Source organism: Nipponia nippon, unplaced genomic scaffold (genome assembly GCF_047370975.1).
Source record: "Nipponia nippon isolate SJK-2023a ecotype South Korea unplaced genomic scaffold, ASM4737097v1 scaffold_2, whole genome shotgun sequence".
Lineage (NCBI taxonomy): Eukaryota > Metazoa > Chordata > Aves > Pelecaniformes > Threskiornithidae > Nipponia > Nipponia nippon.
Genome location: NW_028262336.1, coordinates 7,805,842 through 7,823,860, shown reverse-complemented (window position 1 = coordinate 7,823,860; position 18,019 = coordinate 7,805,842). Strand labels below are relative to the sequence as shown.

Sequence of the window (18,019 nt, the reverse complement as noted above, 5' to 3'; positions counted from 1 at the left end):
CTTTAGTGTAGTTTGGAAGTGCTGCAGTTTGTTTATGAAGTTTATTCCTGGAGCCCCTCTGCCTATACCTCTCCTCCACCCCTCAAGCTCCTCAAGTGCCATTTTTTTTTCTCCCTCTGCCTAGAGCTCTTCCGTGTCTGCTTCCGATAATGTGGGCATCATGCGAGCCTTGTATGAAGTCTGACTTTTAAGTACCCGAACTTCTGAAGAGGTGTTGTCTGAAAGATGGGCTTTACACCTGAAACATGGTGTGGAAAGCCAGAATCGGATTGCTTTTGAACGGTCTGAGTCGTGAGTTGGCAGTAGTGTCAGCTCGAGCTGGGTCGCCCAGAAGTTCTCAGATTTGTGCTGTCATTTTAGTACCCGTTTCAACAGTCTCCACCTGCATTGCATAGAAGCAGACAAACGTGCCGTTTGATTCCAGGTTTATAGTAACTTTATTAAAATTCAAACCCTTCCGTTAGTAGCGTTTATCAGTGTTAAAAATAGAAGACAGTTATACATGGTTCTCTGGGGCAGGGATTTCCTATGCGTTTGTGAAAGAGAGATTCCAGACATGGTTTGTTCCTGCTTATTCAGAGAAAAGCAAAGGAAAAAGTAAACCCGTTGTTTCAGGTTTGTCTCACGTGAGGGTGAACCTGAAGTAACTTGGCAGAAGTCAGCGGGTAGGGTAAGTCTTCCCCAGTACAAGGCTGAATAGGGTTGTACTCACAGGGTTGCCCTGCGTTACTCCAGGTCGCCCCTTGGTGAGAGTGTCCGTACATCATTGTGGACTGAGCTAATAGTGCGATACCGTGTATAAAACTAGAAGGCCTGAGGCCCATCCTCTGAATAGTGCACTGATCAGGCGATAGCCTGAAGCATGAGACTAGTTGACTTATGGTTACTTGTACCTATATAATCTATTCCATATATAAAAGCACTTTCTCAAACCCAGCACTCAATGCAGAACGTTGTGACCTCCATCGGGATGGAGGTCTACACTCATCCAGCTCTGTGGGAGGTCATCTTCGTCCCTCCCATATGTGAAACTATCTGCCATTCACCCTTAAATACCATACAGGCCCGGACAGCAAGGAGGAGAAGATATCTACATGCAGTTGTAAATAAATATTAGCAAGCATTTCAGAAAATAAACGGTGTAACAGAGTCCAGCTATAAAACGAAGGTGTCAGCAGACATTGAACCAGCGATGACCAGATTCTGGTGAGCGTGAGTTTGTGTTTGGTCGGAGATTTTATTGCCAATAGCAATTAAAAGCAGATTCTAAGGCTTTTTTCCCTGTTACGTGCAGCACTGATGATGATTCCATTTTGTTGGCCTTCGGTGCTTGTCTAGGACAGGATTATTTGCCTTTGGTGTTACGTTTCTGGTCTATTTTCTTCATAGCAGCCTGCACCCATTTCTGTTCAGGTCTTACGCAGATCTTGAAACCTTTGGAGTGGAGAAAGCTATAGGAAGAAAGAAGGCAAACCAGGTGGCTGTTAAATTCCAGTCTCCAAACCCAGGTTTACTGCTTTTGGTTTTTATGCAGAACATGAGGAACAATGTGGTAAAACCATATCGCATGCCGGTGTTTGTAGCTGTTAGTTGGCATAACAGCAGTTAGCAATGTTAGTTGCCTGTTTATGGCATAGGTGTCTATGTAACATACGTGGTCGTGTGCCTATGTAGCGAGGTTTAAAAAAGGAACACACCTGCTCTTCTGAGATTTTTATATGACATCACGATGCACATTTACGTCCCAGGAGCAGATCCCAGATTTGATAAGAACGCATGCTCGTGAGATCAAAAGACCAAACACAGCTGCTAGGAGGAGTCGGAGTTACCCCAAACTCTTCCACGCGATCGTTCCCCTTGGCACAACTCAATGCACTGGGCTCCCGACTGCTCCACCCTGGCCCCTCGCTGAGCTTTTTCCCCACTTTCTGGGCACAAAAGATCTGGCTGTTCAGTGAGATTTCTGCCAGCGTTTGTGAGCAGCGTACCTCTCCCAGCTCTCCGAGGCCCCCCCTCTCCCCTCGCTCCCTCAGCTGCCAGGTGACTGCTTCATGGGGGAGCTGGAAGGGTGACCTGACGTAGCCAGATTTAGTGATTTGGGCCGTGAAGTGTCTTCTGATGCCCTTTCCCTTTTCAATGGTAGCGTGTTTGCATAGACGAGTCTGAAGGTGAACTGCACTGGATACTTACATGATGGCGTTTACTGGAACTTGTTGTTTTTCATAGCTGACAAGGTTTTGGATATTCCATTTCTGTGCAGACAGATCTACACACTTGAATTTACGCATGGCCTGACTTCCAATGCTCCCTAGAAGGGGAAAAAGAGAGAGATGACACAGGCAGTCAATACTGTGTTCGTGTTTAGGCTTAGTGACTTAAATTATGAATTCCAGCAGCTTTCCCCTTGTGTTCAGAACATGAGCGTCTCATGAGGTACAGCCACAAGGCCAGTTTTACAAGAGAGCTTAAGGTGTTTTTTTGTGATGCATCCTACCATCTCTAAAGCGTTATTGCTCTTTCAGTTAAGCTGCTAATCCTCACCCTTTCTCCTGAACAACTGCGTAATCATTCTGCCCCTAGGGAGTCGCTGCTTCCATAGCAGAAAAGGTGCGTGGCATCGGTCATAAGTAGGTCTGCATCATCTGCAAATAAGCGTCCGTATGGAGCAGCACTTAGAACCGGCACCTTTACTGGGTTGATTCCCAAATGCCGCCTGAATGCGGATCTGTAATTTCCTCTACTTTCCAAGTGAAGGAAAGCAAAGCAAGGCTGCTTGCTTACTTACACACTGGACATCCAAAGGTAGCATTAAAAAAAAAAATTGTTGAAAGAAAGGGAGGCATATCTGCCAGAAGAAGAAGCAGTTGCATACTCTTGCTACAAGTCTGGTTTCCTAGGTAATGGAGTGCTACTTAATTGTCTCTTTCCCCCAAGGTTTTCGTACATCTCGGGGAAATGGACTGGCGATGAATGAAGAGGATCGTGATACGAGCGTAAAATTCTCTGGGCAGTAGTTACCTTACATGACGATAACTAAAAATGGGAGCTTGTTTAAGGGCGATGGAGTATATGCATACGCTACTGGAAGTCTCTGCTTGCTAGTTTCTGGTTTTCTCCCAGCCATCAAAGACAGGTTTGGGAAGGCATGAGGGGGACAAACGGAGCACTGCTGTATTCTGGGGTTTCTTTTCAAAGAACTTACAGAGAAACTGGCTTGAGAAGAGTCCAAGAGCTGTTCAGGTACAACTTGCTAAAGATGAAACCTGCTTCACGTAATCTCATCCTCTGTGAGCGTTGTTTGAAATAATTGGAATAGCTGAGGCAAACACACATCAGCCTTTGATGTGTGCACACATCAGCTGCAGTGTAGCCAGTGCATGGGTACTGGCAGAGTTGCTAATTATTGATATTTTGTTTGCCTGAAGGAATATATCTTCTGATCTTGCTTTAGTCACAAGTAATGCGATGTATTTTTCAATGATTGCAAATTATGAGCCTTACTGCCTCAGACTGGATTTCAAAATGTGACATTCAAGAGCTCAAAGATAGTCAAGGAATCCTTACTAGTCCTGAAAATATTCTTTCTACTACTAAGCTATCTCCAGGGAATGCGTGAAGGGAATACCAGCAGAGCTTCTCTAAGCCTGGGAAGAAAACCAAACTGCTCTGCACCTATAACAACCCTTTTTTTCCTGGTAGTTTTTTTTTTTTTTCTTTATCATTCTTCTTTCCTAATCCTTTTTCTATCCCTCGCACACCATCTCAGTGTGCTTTTTCAGACTTGGTGATATTTATGGCAGATAGACAGCCTGGAGAATGACATTACAAAGTGGCAGTCTGTGATACAAAGCCACATGTTGCCAAGATGAACAGCAGTAGTGTTCATCAACGTACGAGAATGTAGGATGACCCAGCTGTAGGGGCACGAGGTTGACATACTCAGTCTGTAGCTGCATATTCTTGTGAATGCTTAGCAGGTCTCAGTTTGGTTTTGGTGTGGTTTTGTGAAGATGCCTTTTCTGTGTGTGTCTCTTTGCATATTTTTGTGGGTTTCCATACAGCTTGCATAGGAGTGTTTTCTCTGATTTTTATGTGCTTGTTTGCGTGAATCTGATTGCGTATAAGAAGACATCTGCTTATGTGTGTATGTTCCTGTTTTTGCATAGTACAGGTAGCCTAATCCAAAAGTCACAGACCTAAACATCACTGTAGACAAACTTATTTAAAGCATGGCTGATAAACGTGGCCCATCTCAGTGCTCAGAAATGGTCTCAAAGATGACCTTAAATTGTATGAAATCAGGACGAGAGAGAGGACATTGTATAAATCCATTGCTCTCCTTTGCAGTTTTTGTTCATAATTTGCATCTCTGTACGAAAATATTTGTCTAGAAACATGCAAATAGGCAACATGTGATAGAGAACTGGAAGAACTTTTTAAAATAGGGACATTAGAGGGATTAAGGTTATATAGTTAGAGAAAGACAAATAAAAAGTAATAAAAATACATATAAAGATAGTATATCTGTAAAAAGAAAAAAGTACATCTTCAAGTAATATTTTTCATAAAACATTATTAACCTATAGAACTGATTGCTATATGGCATCAGTGAGATGAAAAGACATTGTGTCTTCAAGATTTCACGATTGCGAGAGAGAGAATCATGCACCGAAACCCCTTAAGCGTTCTCAGGCACAGAAACTGCCCTTGCATTAAGGCGGCAGCCAGCTACTTGTTGGCAGGGCATCGGATGAAATCTCCCATGAAGCTGCCTTGCCTGCCGTTCTGACCTGGATTTCTCGTGAGTTTTATCTTGTGAATCAGCTCTGGCTGAGGATGAATCCTGCTCGCGTAGCACCGCTGGTGCTACGTGGAGCAATTCCTGCCTTCCCCTTGGGTCGTGAACGTACCTTTTGCCGTGCGCACAGTGAAGACGCCAAGCCAGAAGATGACGAGGATAGCTGCAGCGTGGAGTCTCATTGCTGGTGGCTTCTTTGTCAAGGCAGAGCAGCAAGTGGCTCTTGTCAGCCCCCTTTCACAGAGTTTATATGTTGTCATTCGGTGGTCAGTTCTTGTGTTCACTTTTGGGGCGTCATGGGGGGGCTGACTATAAGTGGAAAAAACTGAGTGGCAGCACTTTTTCTGGTGACAGAGAAGCACCTCCTTTCCCTCGCCCGTCCTTCACTAGCCCCCCTGTGAAGGCTTTTCCTGCTCAAACCCTGCTGTGGTTGCGCTTGCTTCTGTGTTGCGAGTGGGGTTTATTTCAAGCTGCAAAAAGTGAGAGCTCTTGTTCTGTAGTGGAAAGCTTTAATAAACGTTCCTGTCCTTTCACACCTTGGTTTAGAGAGCTGTAGCTAAGCCGCAGCACAGAGGCACATTCAGAGGTACCTCTTTGACCAATGGACCGCTTCAAAGGGGAACTCTGAGCTAAGAGGTGGTGGAAACGGGAACACCTTGGCTTTTTCCATAGTGGCTGTAGGAAGTTGGTCACTTTAACGCATACCTTTGGAGGGGTCTCCTGTTTCCTATGATAGAGAGAAGTTTTCTCCCTATTGAAAGAGGAGATGCTCCCTCACTTCTGCTCACTGATGTGGTGTGTATATGTACGTATATATTCACTATCTACTGCTTTGAGAGGAAGGGTCACCAGCTGTATTGAGCATGAGCCAGCTCAGAAAAAGTTAGTCCTTCCCAGTGAAGCTTCTGCAGGTTGTAGATTCATCCCTGAGGTGTTGTTAGAAAGCCTGTTGCTTCTTCAGTTTTCCACCATTCTTAAGGTGGGATGGGAAAATTGCCCTGTGGCAAGTTTTTCCCCTCTTTGTACTTCTCATTTGCTGTGGCCTCCTGGGATGTCGTTCTGCGTAGCTGGCTTTTGTCCAGTGAAGTCTATGTTTTGGAGAATAGTTTTGTGGGCTGGAGTCCCACAGCTCTGTCTGTGGATATTTGGTGATCTCTGGTGTTGTAATGTTGTATAAGGCTCATTTTGCATGTACTCTAACGCCAGTGTGCTGCCTCTGTGCTGTGGCAAAAGCTTAGTGCAAGATGATCAGACATTTTCTGGCTGCGAAGTCATATTAAAGAGACAGCTAATAAGTGCCCAAAGTACTTTTCCTATTAGTGCTTCTCAGCTCTGGATAAGTTGAATGCTAATAATACTTGTCCTGGGGCTTGACTGCCCCTTGTATGGCTCACTCATCACAGGCATTGAAAGCATTTTGGAATAAAATAATCATTTGCAGCTTGTGATACAGCCACCGATGAAATGGACGGTATGATTATGGAGTTCTCTCATAGTCTGTAAAGTCTGAATTGTGGATAAAGATGATTAACTTCACCATGATGCTTCCCAAACCCTTGGCTACAGGTACGATGTTGCGTGTGCCATTAGAGCTGCCCCTTCTCCTCCCCTCCACATCTCACGTTTAACACGTGCACTCTTTGCTGAGAGAAGGCAGGTGCAGACAGTGGATATTGCAGGTATGGATGTGTAGATGTATCGGTATTTAACCTTTGGATCCTGCTCATGTGCAGAAAACCACAGACTTTGAGTTAGTCTCCTAGGGTTTCTATATGACGTGGGGGGAGGCTGGGACACAGCCCTGGGAGAGGACAGCAACAGCACGTTCCTGCTTGAGAGTTCAAGGGCTCTCCTAAGCCCTTCAGCCCCCATTCAAGGTCAAGAAATTTTTACTGAAATAATTGTTGTATATACCCCGTTTCATGTCAGCAACCCTGCTAGAAGGAAAGAAATATACAGTGAGCAGGGTGTTGGGCCTAATATCAGAGTTTATTTTCCAGGGTACAGAGTCTGAAGTATTGCATCTTCTCATACTGTAGTTAGCTTTCAAAAAAGAAGAGGGCAAGATCTTCACAGATAAGTAAATTCTTATGTACTCCTAGAAATGAGCATCTTTAGTGAATCTTCAGCAGCCCCTTGAACTTGAAGATGTGCCAGCCCATCACTGTCACTTTTGAAGACTAAATCAGGGCATTCAGTGACTTTAAGAGGGGAGCTAAGAACCTCAGCTTAGGCACATCTATATCTCAGAAACTGTTTTTAGGGTGGGAGATGTCACCTCAGGAGATACATGTCTTTCTCTGTTATGTACAGTAACAATATACGTGTGTTGTTATGCCGGACACGGTAAGTGAGCAAAGTTAGGTGGGATAAATCTGACCCTAATGTATTTTGGTTTTACATTGTATCTTAACAGTTGGAGTACTGGTTTAAGAATTACCAGCAAGTGACATCCAGCTGTGATATTTAGATGACTTTCCTTCCCCCTTCTTCCTTTGTTTTTCATCACTTTTGCTGTGTAGATTTCATGCTGATTTCATAGGTACTTCATTTAATTTCACTTTCTTACTGAAATTGCTGTTGTCTTTCTATTTGTGCCTTCCCACCACGCTTGTTAGGTCATGCTCCGTAGTACAGCATAGCTTAAACTATTTACGTACTTTTAAACTCGCATCTGAATTTATGCCCGCTAAGCAGCACAGATTAGGTATATAATAACGACCCACTGAAGTCAGTATCCCACTGTAGTACCTGCTTAGTTTTTTAGTTAGATTGGGGCATTGAAGTGTGGTCAGATAACAGCTGATGACAGAATTAGCGTGATGTAGGAAGTTTCTGTCCCTCACCTGGAAACAGCAGTTTATGTTCAGTCTTTTCCATTCATATTGTAATGGAGTAGAAACACACACATGCTCGATGCTCACATCTCAGCTGAGAGGCAATGACTTTTAATCTAATTTGATCACTTAAATCACATTTTTAATAACTATTCTGTTTTGTGCCGGTTTTGGCAGAACTCCTCCTTTAGAAATGTAACCCTACTAACAATACTTTCTCTTAATCATAACAGAGTTTTTGCTTGTAAACCATCTGTTTCCACTGCTATACTGCCAACTTTTCCCTGGTCCTGCTGACATGCTCCTCTCTGTGTATCCTGTGCTCTTAAATAAGTTAGTTGTGTCAAAATCTTTCCTTCAGTCATCCAACTTGAAGCATTCAGATACATAAAATTAGACTGAGAATGTTTTGGTTTGAAAGAGACCTTGCTCCAAACATACAAAGGCTACTCTACACTCTGCCGTCAGCTCTTCAGTCAGCTGTATGTGGGCATGCACTTGTTTTGCTGATGTCTTAAGCTGACTTGACATGAATGTGGCTTTCTCCATATAGCAGAGGTCTTTGGTCTTTCTTTCATTGTGTTGTTTTGTTTTGTTTTTCAATGAATACAGTTGTGGTGGGTTGACCCTGGCTGGATGCCAGGTGCCCACCAAAGCTGCTCCATCACTCCCCCTCCTCAGCTGGACAGGGGAGAGAAACTACAACGAAAGGCTCATGGGTTGAAATAAGGGCAGGGAGAGATCACTCACCAATTACCATCACGGGCAAAACAGACTCAGCTTGGGCAAATTAGTTTAATTTATTACCAATCAAATAAAAGTATGGTAATGAGAAACTAAAAACTAAATCTTAACACACCTTCTGCCCACCCCTCCCTTCTTCCTGGGCTTAACTTTACTCCTGATTTCTCTACCACCTTCCCTCCAGCGGCGCAGGGGGATGGGGAATGGGGCTTGCGGTCAGTTCATCACACATCTCTGCTGCTCCTCACACTCTTCCCCTGCTCCAGTGTGGGGTCACTCCCACAGGAGACAGTCCTCCACGAACTTCTCCAATGTGAGTCCTTCCCATGGGCTGCGGTTCTTCACCAACTGCTCCCTGCGGGTCCCTTCCACGGGGTGCAGCCCTTCAGGAACAGACTGCTCCAGCGTGGGTCCCCCGTGGGGTCACAAGTCCTGCCAGCAAACCTGCTCCAGCCTGGGCTCCTCTCTCCACGGGTCCGCAGGTCCTGCCAGGAGCCTGCTCCAGCACTGGCTTCCCACGGGGTCACAGCCTCCTTCGGGCATCCACTTGCTCTGGTGTGGGGTCCTCCACAGGCTGCAGGTGGAGATCTGCTCCACCGTGGACCTCCATGGGCTGCAGGGGGACAGCCTGCCTCACCGTGGTCTTCACCACAGGCTGCAGGGGAATCTCTGCTCCAGCGCCTGGAGCACCTCCTCCCCTCCTTCTTTACTGACCTTGGTGTCTGCAGGGTTGTTCCTCTCCCATAGTCTCACTCCTCTCCCTGGCTGCAGTTGCACAAGTTTGGTGTCGCGCCCCCCCCCCCTTCTTAAATATGTTATCCCAGAGGTGCTGCCACCATTGCTGATGGGCTCAGCCTTGGCCAGCGGCAAGTCCATCTTGGAGCCAGTGGCATTGGCTCTATGGGACATAAGGGAAGCTTCTAGCAGCTTCTCGCAGAAGCCACCCCTGTAGCCCCCGCGCTACCAAAACCTTGCCATGCAAACCCAATACAACAGTCACCCAAGAGTTTACAAGAGGAAGACTCTGATCCTCATCTTTATAATCTTAGTTAGTCTTGCCTGTTTTGGTTCTTTGTGAGGTGCATACCAGGAGGCTAACTAAACACTGCGCAACTCTCTTGCTGCAGAGAATCACAGAAGTGACTATAGCCCAATTCTGTGAAGGTATCTAAATATAGTACATGCTGAAACAGGAGCCAAATACCTTTGGGAATTTGTGGAATATTCTCAGTCCATCCTGTTGCTTTTTTCTTCCTTGTTTTGTGTTTTTTTTTGTTGTTTCTTTTTCTGCTTTCTCTTCCTTAGCTCTCATGTAAAACAGAGAATGCAGATTTTGTTTAGTACTTCTTTCTGTGCGTGCCATATCTGTAGGATCAAGGATGTGGGAACCAAGTCTTATTCTGTTAGTCTTCAGCAGAAGAATCAAGCCTATTGTGTGAAAAATAAATACTCTTCTTGGTTAACCGTGGATAGTCAGTGTCTGTAGACACTGGTGATGGATCTGAACCAATATGTTGCTTCTGGGTAAACCTCAGCTTTCCTCAGAAAACCAAAGAAGCTCAGATGCCGATCTTTTCTCAATGGGGACAGTTTTCTCAACTGTATCTCATGCTCTGGAGAGTGCCCCTTGGCCAATTCATATGTGTTTGGATTCCTTTGCTCCGTGACGGTCATCGCAGCGAATATGTTGAAGAGCTAAGATTGTCAGGGGAAGTTACAGGTATAAGAACACGCATCGGTGATACTTGTATGCCTCACTCTCATCTGTTGTGCATATGCTATTATTTACAAGTACACAGACTTTTTCTTATCACTGCTATTAAATAATTTTACAGTCATATCTATGTTAATGAACATTTGGAGTGGGGGCTGCGTAAAAGAGAATCGCAAATAAAGCAGCAGGTTCCAGGCAGCAGAGCAATAAGCAGAACCAGTAAGCCTGGATTCATCTTTCAGTCCTTTATCTGCTAACTCCTCTTGCCTCCACCCAAGAATTATTCTAACTCCTCAGCATGTGTTTTCACCTGCCAAAGAAAACCGTGCACGCTCTCCACGTGCTTGCGGCTGTCTAGTTCACGTGTGCCGACAGACCTGCTGGCTAGCGCCAAGCATTGAATACCCCTGTTCTGCTGGCTTTTCCCCACAGGAGAGGCACCATGTTGAGTCTTTCTCCTGTTCAGACAGTAGGTTTTGGAAAATTTGTAGGGATTTCTGCCTTTTGTTTAGCATTGGTTGAAACTGGCCCGTGGATTAAAAAAAAAAAAAATTAAGGCAAGACAGACGAATAATGCAAAATTCCTTTTTTGAAAACGTCACCTTCTTTGAACTTTTGAAAAGAAAGAAATCCCAAGGGTTCCCTTCTGTTTTTTTCCCCACATAGCTGATTTCTAATAAGTGCATTTGTTTAAAACAATAATTATACTTGTTAGCATTTTTAATAACTAAACCTTCATGACGTCCTATGACAGAGTTTAACAGATTTGATAAATTTTAATTTGCAGTTATGGTGTTAACCCCTATGGCTTCCAGAAAAAAAAAATATTGAAGGTAGGAAGAGAACATTCCAGAATCTTTCCAAGAGAAATCTGTGGATTTTTTTTCTTCTTCAATGTGGATGTGTTTTTCTTCCTTCAGAGAGAGTTATAATAGCCTCTGGAATAGGTACTTTTCTACTTCATCTCTCAGATGAAGAACTGTCACACTTTCTAACCATGCCACTGGTGAAGTACATTGCCTTGCTTCACACTGGTTACTAGAATCTGACAATTTTGGGCCACATCCTGTTCCACAAAGTGTTATAGAATTTCTTAAAACTGATCACAGCACTTGATCCTCATCTGCCCTATGAAATGAAACTTGGTGCTCATGCTGTTGTACCCTTAAATGGATACAGACTGAGAAGAAGTATTTTGCTTTCAGTTGGCTTTTATATTTCCTTAGCCATTTGCTCAGTGAGCCCGTAACAGCAGGAGAGTCACTGTGCAAACGAAGGCTTAAATGAGAGGGGCAAGGAAAAAAGAGCTCAGCTCACAGGGGCCTGCAGCAAACACCCACTCTTGAAAATGTTCCGCTCTGAACTTTCTAAAAGAGAGTCCTTGGCGTTTATTTGTTCTCTGGGTTTTTCCTCCTCATAATGACTACGAGTATGAAAGCATGTGTTAGACAAGTGCATCAGTCTGTGTTAATCACCTGAGCTCACTGCAGTGAGTGATGCAATGTGGGAGACGAGATGGGAAAATTCCTTCCCTCCCCCCTCAAGTTAGCATTCATTTCATTCTTTGCGATTTCAGAGATCAGGCCGTGACTGTTAAATGCTGTTTCACTTTTCCTTTGCAAACTACTTTTATCTCTCACTAAGGGCTGCAGAAACCCCCCCCGAGTCTAAGACAGCAATAAATTAAGAGCTCCCTCCCATGGCCATCATGTTTTTTGCACTTAATTCAGCCAATTTCAGTGTGGTCATGGGCCACTGTATGCCTCCCCCATGGTTCAGCATGGCCCCATGTGCAGCGCTCCACCCGGTCTAGCAAAGCAGCCAGACCTGGCGAATGCCCTCACTCTCCTCTCATACACAAAACCAGCCCAAATTAGCCACGTGTCCCAGTGGCCAGTAAGGCTACCTGCTTGTGCCAGGTCTAGTTTCAAATTATCAGTTTGCTCTCTGTGCGCTATCTTATTCGCTGACATAGGACACTGGTTTCTTCCGTTGCCCATACTACCTTCTTTGGGATAAACAATTATTTTCCCTATTTTCTACGCAGAATGAAAAGGAGGCTACTGGTATCGTAGTCAGAAAGGCATCCATGGGAACAGGTGACCTAATCTCTGCTTGATGGGCCAGTTTGTACTTCAGAGCTAAGCAGGTATTGATGCAGCCCCAAATTAAGTGGGACCAGAGTCAGCTGATAGTTGCTAGTTAAAAAATTCGGGGACTGCCCTGCCTATTTATCCCAGCCCTTACCTTGCTCCAGCTCTTCTCTCTGTTGGTCCACCTGTAAGCTATTTTGCCTCCTCTCACCATATGCAACAGTGCCACTGTGCCATTCTGCTACAAGGTCTCACCACCTCCATGTATGGCAGGTAAGTACAAAGAAAAGGGAGGGAAGGTAGAGCTTTCAAGGAAACGTAGTAAAGGGGAAGTGGCTGGAGATAGCTGCAATCTAGTCCAGGTAAGTCATAGTCTTTAGTGGCTTGTCTACTCGCTTATCTATTCTCTGTGATTTAAGCTTTACCTTAGGGGAAGAAAAGGTTGAAAGGTGTGTCATGAACCCAGGGCCTTAAACCTGGGAGAATGAGCTAGCCTGAGGAACCAGGGGAAAAGAGAGATTGTAAAGAGAAGAAACCGGCAGGCAAGTGTTAAGCCTCCTCTCCCTGGGCAGAAGTGTTGGAGGGAGGAGAGAAGAGGAAGGAATTTTCAAGGATTTAGAGGCTTGGTTGCTTCGAGAAAATACAGCCTAATAAAATGGATTTCAAGGGCAACCTGAGCTGGCTTATTTTGTTGTGAGGAAAGAAACTGAATGTTGTTGGCCACGTTGTAAACACCCCTCATTCTTCCCAGTCGGGAACTGGAGAGACTGATGTTGGACCTGTCCTGGCCCGCTGGTACTTCACTGCCAGGTTAGAAGGAGATGCCTTTTCCCAGCAGCTATTCTCTGCAGCAGCCTTTGTCACGCAGGAGGACAGGTGAGGTGGTCTGCCGGTCCTTTCTGGCCCAAAATACTGCTGAAAACCATTTCCCCTCAGCAGAGCCTGCCTTGCAGCAATTCAGCTTCAGCTGACTTTAGGCATGACCTTGCTTAGGTGTCTTCGCAGTAGGGGGAAGGAGGACTGAGTTCAGAGAGATGAGAATCAGGTTTTGTGCCTTCATGATCCTGATGGCTGTTGTGCCTTGGAGGCTCCCTGCGCTCTGGTTGCTCTGTGTGGGTAGCTCTAGCTGGAGCCCAGCAAGGCAGCAAACTGGTGAGGCAGAACAGAGGTGGTTAAAAATCAACAGGGTGTACCAGCCCGAGACAATGTGCCATGTGCTCAGAAAGGGAGAAAAATGACTGTTAGGGCTGGTTTTTCAAGACCCTAATCTCATGTAACAATGCCTGAATATGAAGCTCCCTCTTTTTAGCAGCTGACTGTTGAGGAGCATCTACTTTTGAGTGTCATTTCCTTGGCTGTGTGTTAAGTCTGTTTACAGGCACAGTCGCGCAGTACAGAGGCCTGTTCTCCTTTGCTTCTTACAACAGTAGGGCAGAATTGCAAGACTTCCCACAAGCTTGGGCTTGATAAGCTGCCAATATCTACTGACACATAGCTCCTTCCTGCTCGAAATTGGGCTGGACTGTACAGTGGCACCAACACCAGCCTTGCCTGCCTAGGCTGCCATTGTCCACCCAAACTCACCCGCCGCCAGCGGCTGAACTCCCCAGCGTGGACAAAGTCTAAGCAACACACTGGAGAGCAGCAGCATCTGTCTGCATGTCAGACCCTGCAGTGCTGGGAACTCTGAGCGGCAGAAGGGCTAGGCTGCTTCTGAGGGTTGTGCAAAATGGGACTAAGGAAAACCTGATAGTAGATTTGGTTTCATTGTGTGGAGCCCGTTTCCTATGGGCAAGTTTTTTAGGGTGAGCACATTGAAAGTGTTGCAAATCACTGCACTTGAATGATTATAATTTCTAGGCCAAGGCATGGGCGGCTAATTTGATTTGGGCAGAATAATACAGATAATACAGTATTTTCTTTGATCAGCTACATCATGATCTTATTTCTGAATGAACTGGATGACCTATACTGTCTTTCTAGATACTTCTACAGCCCTTTTCACCATAGACTTGACCTGCTCCAGAGGAATTTTTCCTCATTCCCCTCAATTTGACAGTATGAGATCAGGTCTGCTTGGTGCAGTGTGAACACATGAATAGCGCTTACACAAAGGGTTGCAAGTGTTTTGTCACATCTTCTATGTGATGTGTCGTATGATCCCTATTTTACCTGATCGCTAAAGGAATTGGAAAGAAAAAATGATACTCAGCTGAAGCAGAGCAGGGCAGAACAATGTTATTCTCCATATCTTCCACCTTCTTTGCTGGAATTGTTAAAGAGTGAGCCTTCCCCACACCACCTGAGTTAAATGATTGGGTTCAAACTAACAACGATCTGTCTGTCCGAAGTTATCCATTCTTGTACATCTTGGCACCTCAAAATCCTGATCGGGATCAAGAGGACTTCTCAGCTGGTAATTTTTGCAGGATCAGAAATAGGAAATATTGGCTTGTGAAAGTGTTTAAGCACATCTAGAACCTGATTTGGATTAAGCTGAGGGAGCTTTCCAGAAGTCTGCGATGGTCTCTGTTGTAAAAGAGTAAATAACATTCCCTACCAGAAGTATGAAATGGTGAGGTATATGAACCTCCTGCTTTTGTGAGGATCACTTGGGACGTTTCTAAAGGCCGCCTGTCTTTGATCCCTCTGTTTCATACCTGGGGATTCAGCTTGTGTGCAGAGATGACACCTCTCTGCCCTTCCAAATGGGGCTGCACAGCAGGTTCTTTGCAGGGCGCGTTTTGTTTTTCCTTTCTGTCTGGCAGTGGCGTCAATTAAGAGATTCCACGCCAAGTCATCGCAGTTGTTCTTTATGCAAAGAAAGAGGCTCATTTTTTTCAGAAAGCACTACAGAAGTATTCTGAAAATCTGGGTTTGTGTTGTGTGCTACTGATTTCCTCTTGTAGCCTTTTGCATGCTGCTTATATTGGCTATGCCTGCCCAGTGAGGATATCGTTACTTTCTTCGTCTTTATTTAAAATGTATGCTCTTAAGAGATTCAGGAGTGTGATAACCAGCTTCTCCAATCCTGAACTCCTGGAAGCGGAAAGCCCCCAAAACATGAGGTTAGATTAAAAAATCATGGCACTTTTTTATCAAAGGAGGGATTTACTTTTATGTGCTGAGAATTTGGAGTATTTGGGGATATGGTAATATAATATTGTCAAGATTTTCTTCTTCAAAATCTTGAGGGAAAGATTATTTCCCATTGAAGGTAAAATACAACCCAACCCCCCCTCTTAACTTCCACGAAGGAGTGTGTGCTCACCTCCTGAGTGAGTAGGCAAGCAAAGTTAGGAAATGTAACTGTCCTTGTTGTACCGGGAGTTCTGGCAGTGTTGAATGTCAGGGGACGAGTCCCTTGGGCGCTGCTGTAAAATAATGCTGGTTTTATGGTTTCTCTGTTTCTTCAGTTGGGCACACGGTTCCAAATAGTGAAACAAATGGGATGAGCATTGCAAAACCAAACCTATACCTTCTCTTGCTGCTCGTGCCTCTGACTCACTTTGAAATGACATGCTGAGCATAGGTCTCGTCCATAAAGACAACTGGGTGGCTTGAAACGTATAAAGGCAACCCGGAGCCAAAAGGTGGTCACGTGGCAAAGGCTAGACAGGCTTCATGGTTTTTCCTTTCATCTTAGAGTATTCTGTCTGTTTGAGCTCAGGCTTCTCTGGGGCTGTTGGCAAGTAAGTGCGTGCTCGTACACACCGTTAGCTTAGCAGGGTGCCTCGGCGCTGGCTGGTTTTGCCTGCACTTGTACTGTTGCAGAATGGCAATTCCAGGAGGCAGAGAGAGCTTGCTGCGGTTTTTCTGCTTTCTTTAAAAGCCTGGACTCCAGAGAGGCTTTGATCAAGGTGAGCTTTCCTTCCTGCCCCCGCCTGCGTAGCTGTTTTCCACACAGTTTGCAGGCAGGGAGCGAGGTGCCTCTCCAGCCGTGCCAGGTTGTAAGCTGACCCAGTGGGTGACATCAGAGTCCCAAATGCTGTCGAAACTGTGCTCCGACCCCACCTGAAACTGGCTGTTCCTGTTCTCCCTGATAATAAACAGCGTGGTAGTTGGTGAGCATGGTCTTGGGGCCGTTTTTACCAGAGGGTGCAGACCTTGCCAGTGAATTTTGGGATCCTATTCTGAGAACGTGAAAGGCTGTCAGCTTATATAAAGTCTTATGCAAGAAATTATTCTAGGGAGAATTCAAAGCTGATTTTTCCTCCCACCTGTGGCTATCCATTACATTTTGCCTACGTGTTCTTTCCATGCCTTTTTTATTCTTTAGTGAACTTAATACCTAAGCTACTGAGCACATTAGTAATGCTCGATTGCAGCCCCTAGCCCCTGTGCTTCAGTGCCATAGCTCTGTTATTACAGAAGCGGGAACGTCCTTGGCCTCTTACTCGGCTGCTCTCCGAGCAGGAAACAACACCTCATTAATATCTTTTACTGACCGTGATTGCCAGGTGTTGCTTTGTGGAGTGAGAGAAGGAAAAGGCTCTTTTACGGTATTTGGCCTACCTCCTGGATATTTATAGGCCTACCCTGCCTATAAATAAACGTGTAACAAGAATTGTCTCAGTGCAAGTCATTGATGGAGCTAGTATTGTGCCAGCATGGCCTCTACTCTGAGCTGTTGCAGGCTTAGAGAGAACGAATGCGGTCTGGGAGCCTGCTGCACCGCCGATGCAGGATGGCGGGTGCTTTGGGGGCACGGGGAGTGGGCGGCCTGGGGGGAGCGGTGCTTCCACCCCATGAAGCAGGGGACCCCCATGGGAGCCTTGGGTGCACCAGGGAGCACCTGATAGCAGATACAGGAGCACAAGAGGCACCCATTACTGCTGACTTCTGAGCCTGCTTTCGCTGAAATCAGGAGCAGCTTGATACTGATAGGAACTAGTAGGACCTTTGCTCTACAGGTTCTCGCCTGTCTCATGTGCCATACATTAGATTAAATTGATCATGGGCAGCGATGGAAATTTCTGTCTTTCATGGTACATTTTTATCTGTGGAGAAACTGAATGGTGCTGTACTGTAACAGTGAAGCATAGAAGTATAGATAACAGCTTTTGTGTACGGGGATAGTACATACTCTAATTTACGTTTACTTTCTTGCATACTTCAAATCTCTGCAGGATGGATTTCACTGAATAAGGAGTTTCTTTCATTGATTCATCTATTTAAAAGGACCTTTCTTCTGGGGTGATTAGTGACAGGACACCGTATGCTGCTTCGTCCTGCACTTTACTCTGAAAGAACTGCTGATGTTTCTACACAAATTGTGCACAAATATCGCACCGCTGCTGGGGAAAGGCAGCTGCCTCTGGGTTCAGTATGTCCTAATGGTCAGAAGTAATTTGCACTTTAATTTTTCAATTTAGCATTAAAGCATTACTCCAGCTATACTCTGAAAGAAAGGGACCTTCACTCAAGTTCCTACAATACTGTTTCTGCTTGCTTCTTAGAGATTTCCCGTGGCTATTTGCCAGAGGTCTGTGTAATAGGTGTCTAAGCAAAGGTGGCTAATAGATAGAGAATACAAGTGGAAAACAGTTCACACATGCAAGCGTTTCTGCTGGAAAACTAAACCTAAGAATTGTGCTTATCTGGTGTAGAAATGGAAGACTGAAGTATGACTTGCATAATGTATACAGTTGAGGCTGAGAAAATTGAGAATCCAAAATTGAAATTTTGGGTTGAGAGAGAACTGAAAGTGATCTATGGATAAGGCATTGCTGACCCATAGTTATTTGATAAATAATATTAATGATAATAATTATGCTTAATACAATAATTTAGTTCAGAAGCTCTTTCACAAATGATTCTCAAGTGAAGATGA

The 18,019-nt window shown here is 45.0% G+C and overlaps 1 protein-coding gene across 1 annotated transcript; it reads right to left on the bottom strand.

Moving 5' to 3' along the window:
- Positions 1–424: 424 nt before the first annotated feature.
- On the bottom strand, positions 425–5,131 carry LOC104014151 (lymphotactin). Its single transcript, XM_009466757.2, has 3 exons — positions 4,911–5,131; positions 2,191–2,308; positions 425–1,451 (listed from the first exon to the last, which is right to left on the bottom strand). Exons 1-3 carry the CDS (start codon positions 5,056–5,058, stop codon positions 1,346–1,348), a joined length of 372 nt encoding a protein of 123 aa, XP_009465032.2. The 5' UTR covers positions 5,059–5,131; the 3' UTR covers positions 425–1,345.
- Positions 5,132–18,019: the final 12,888 nt, after the last annotated feature.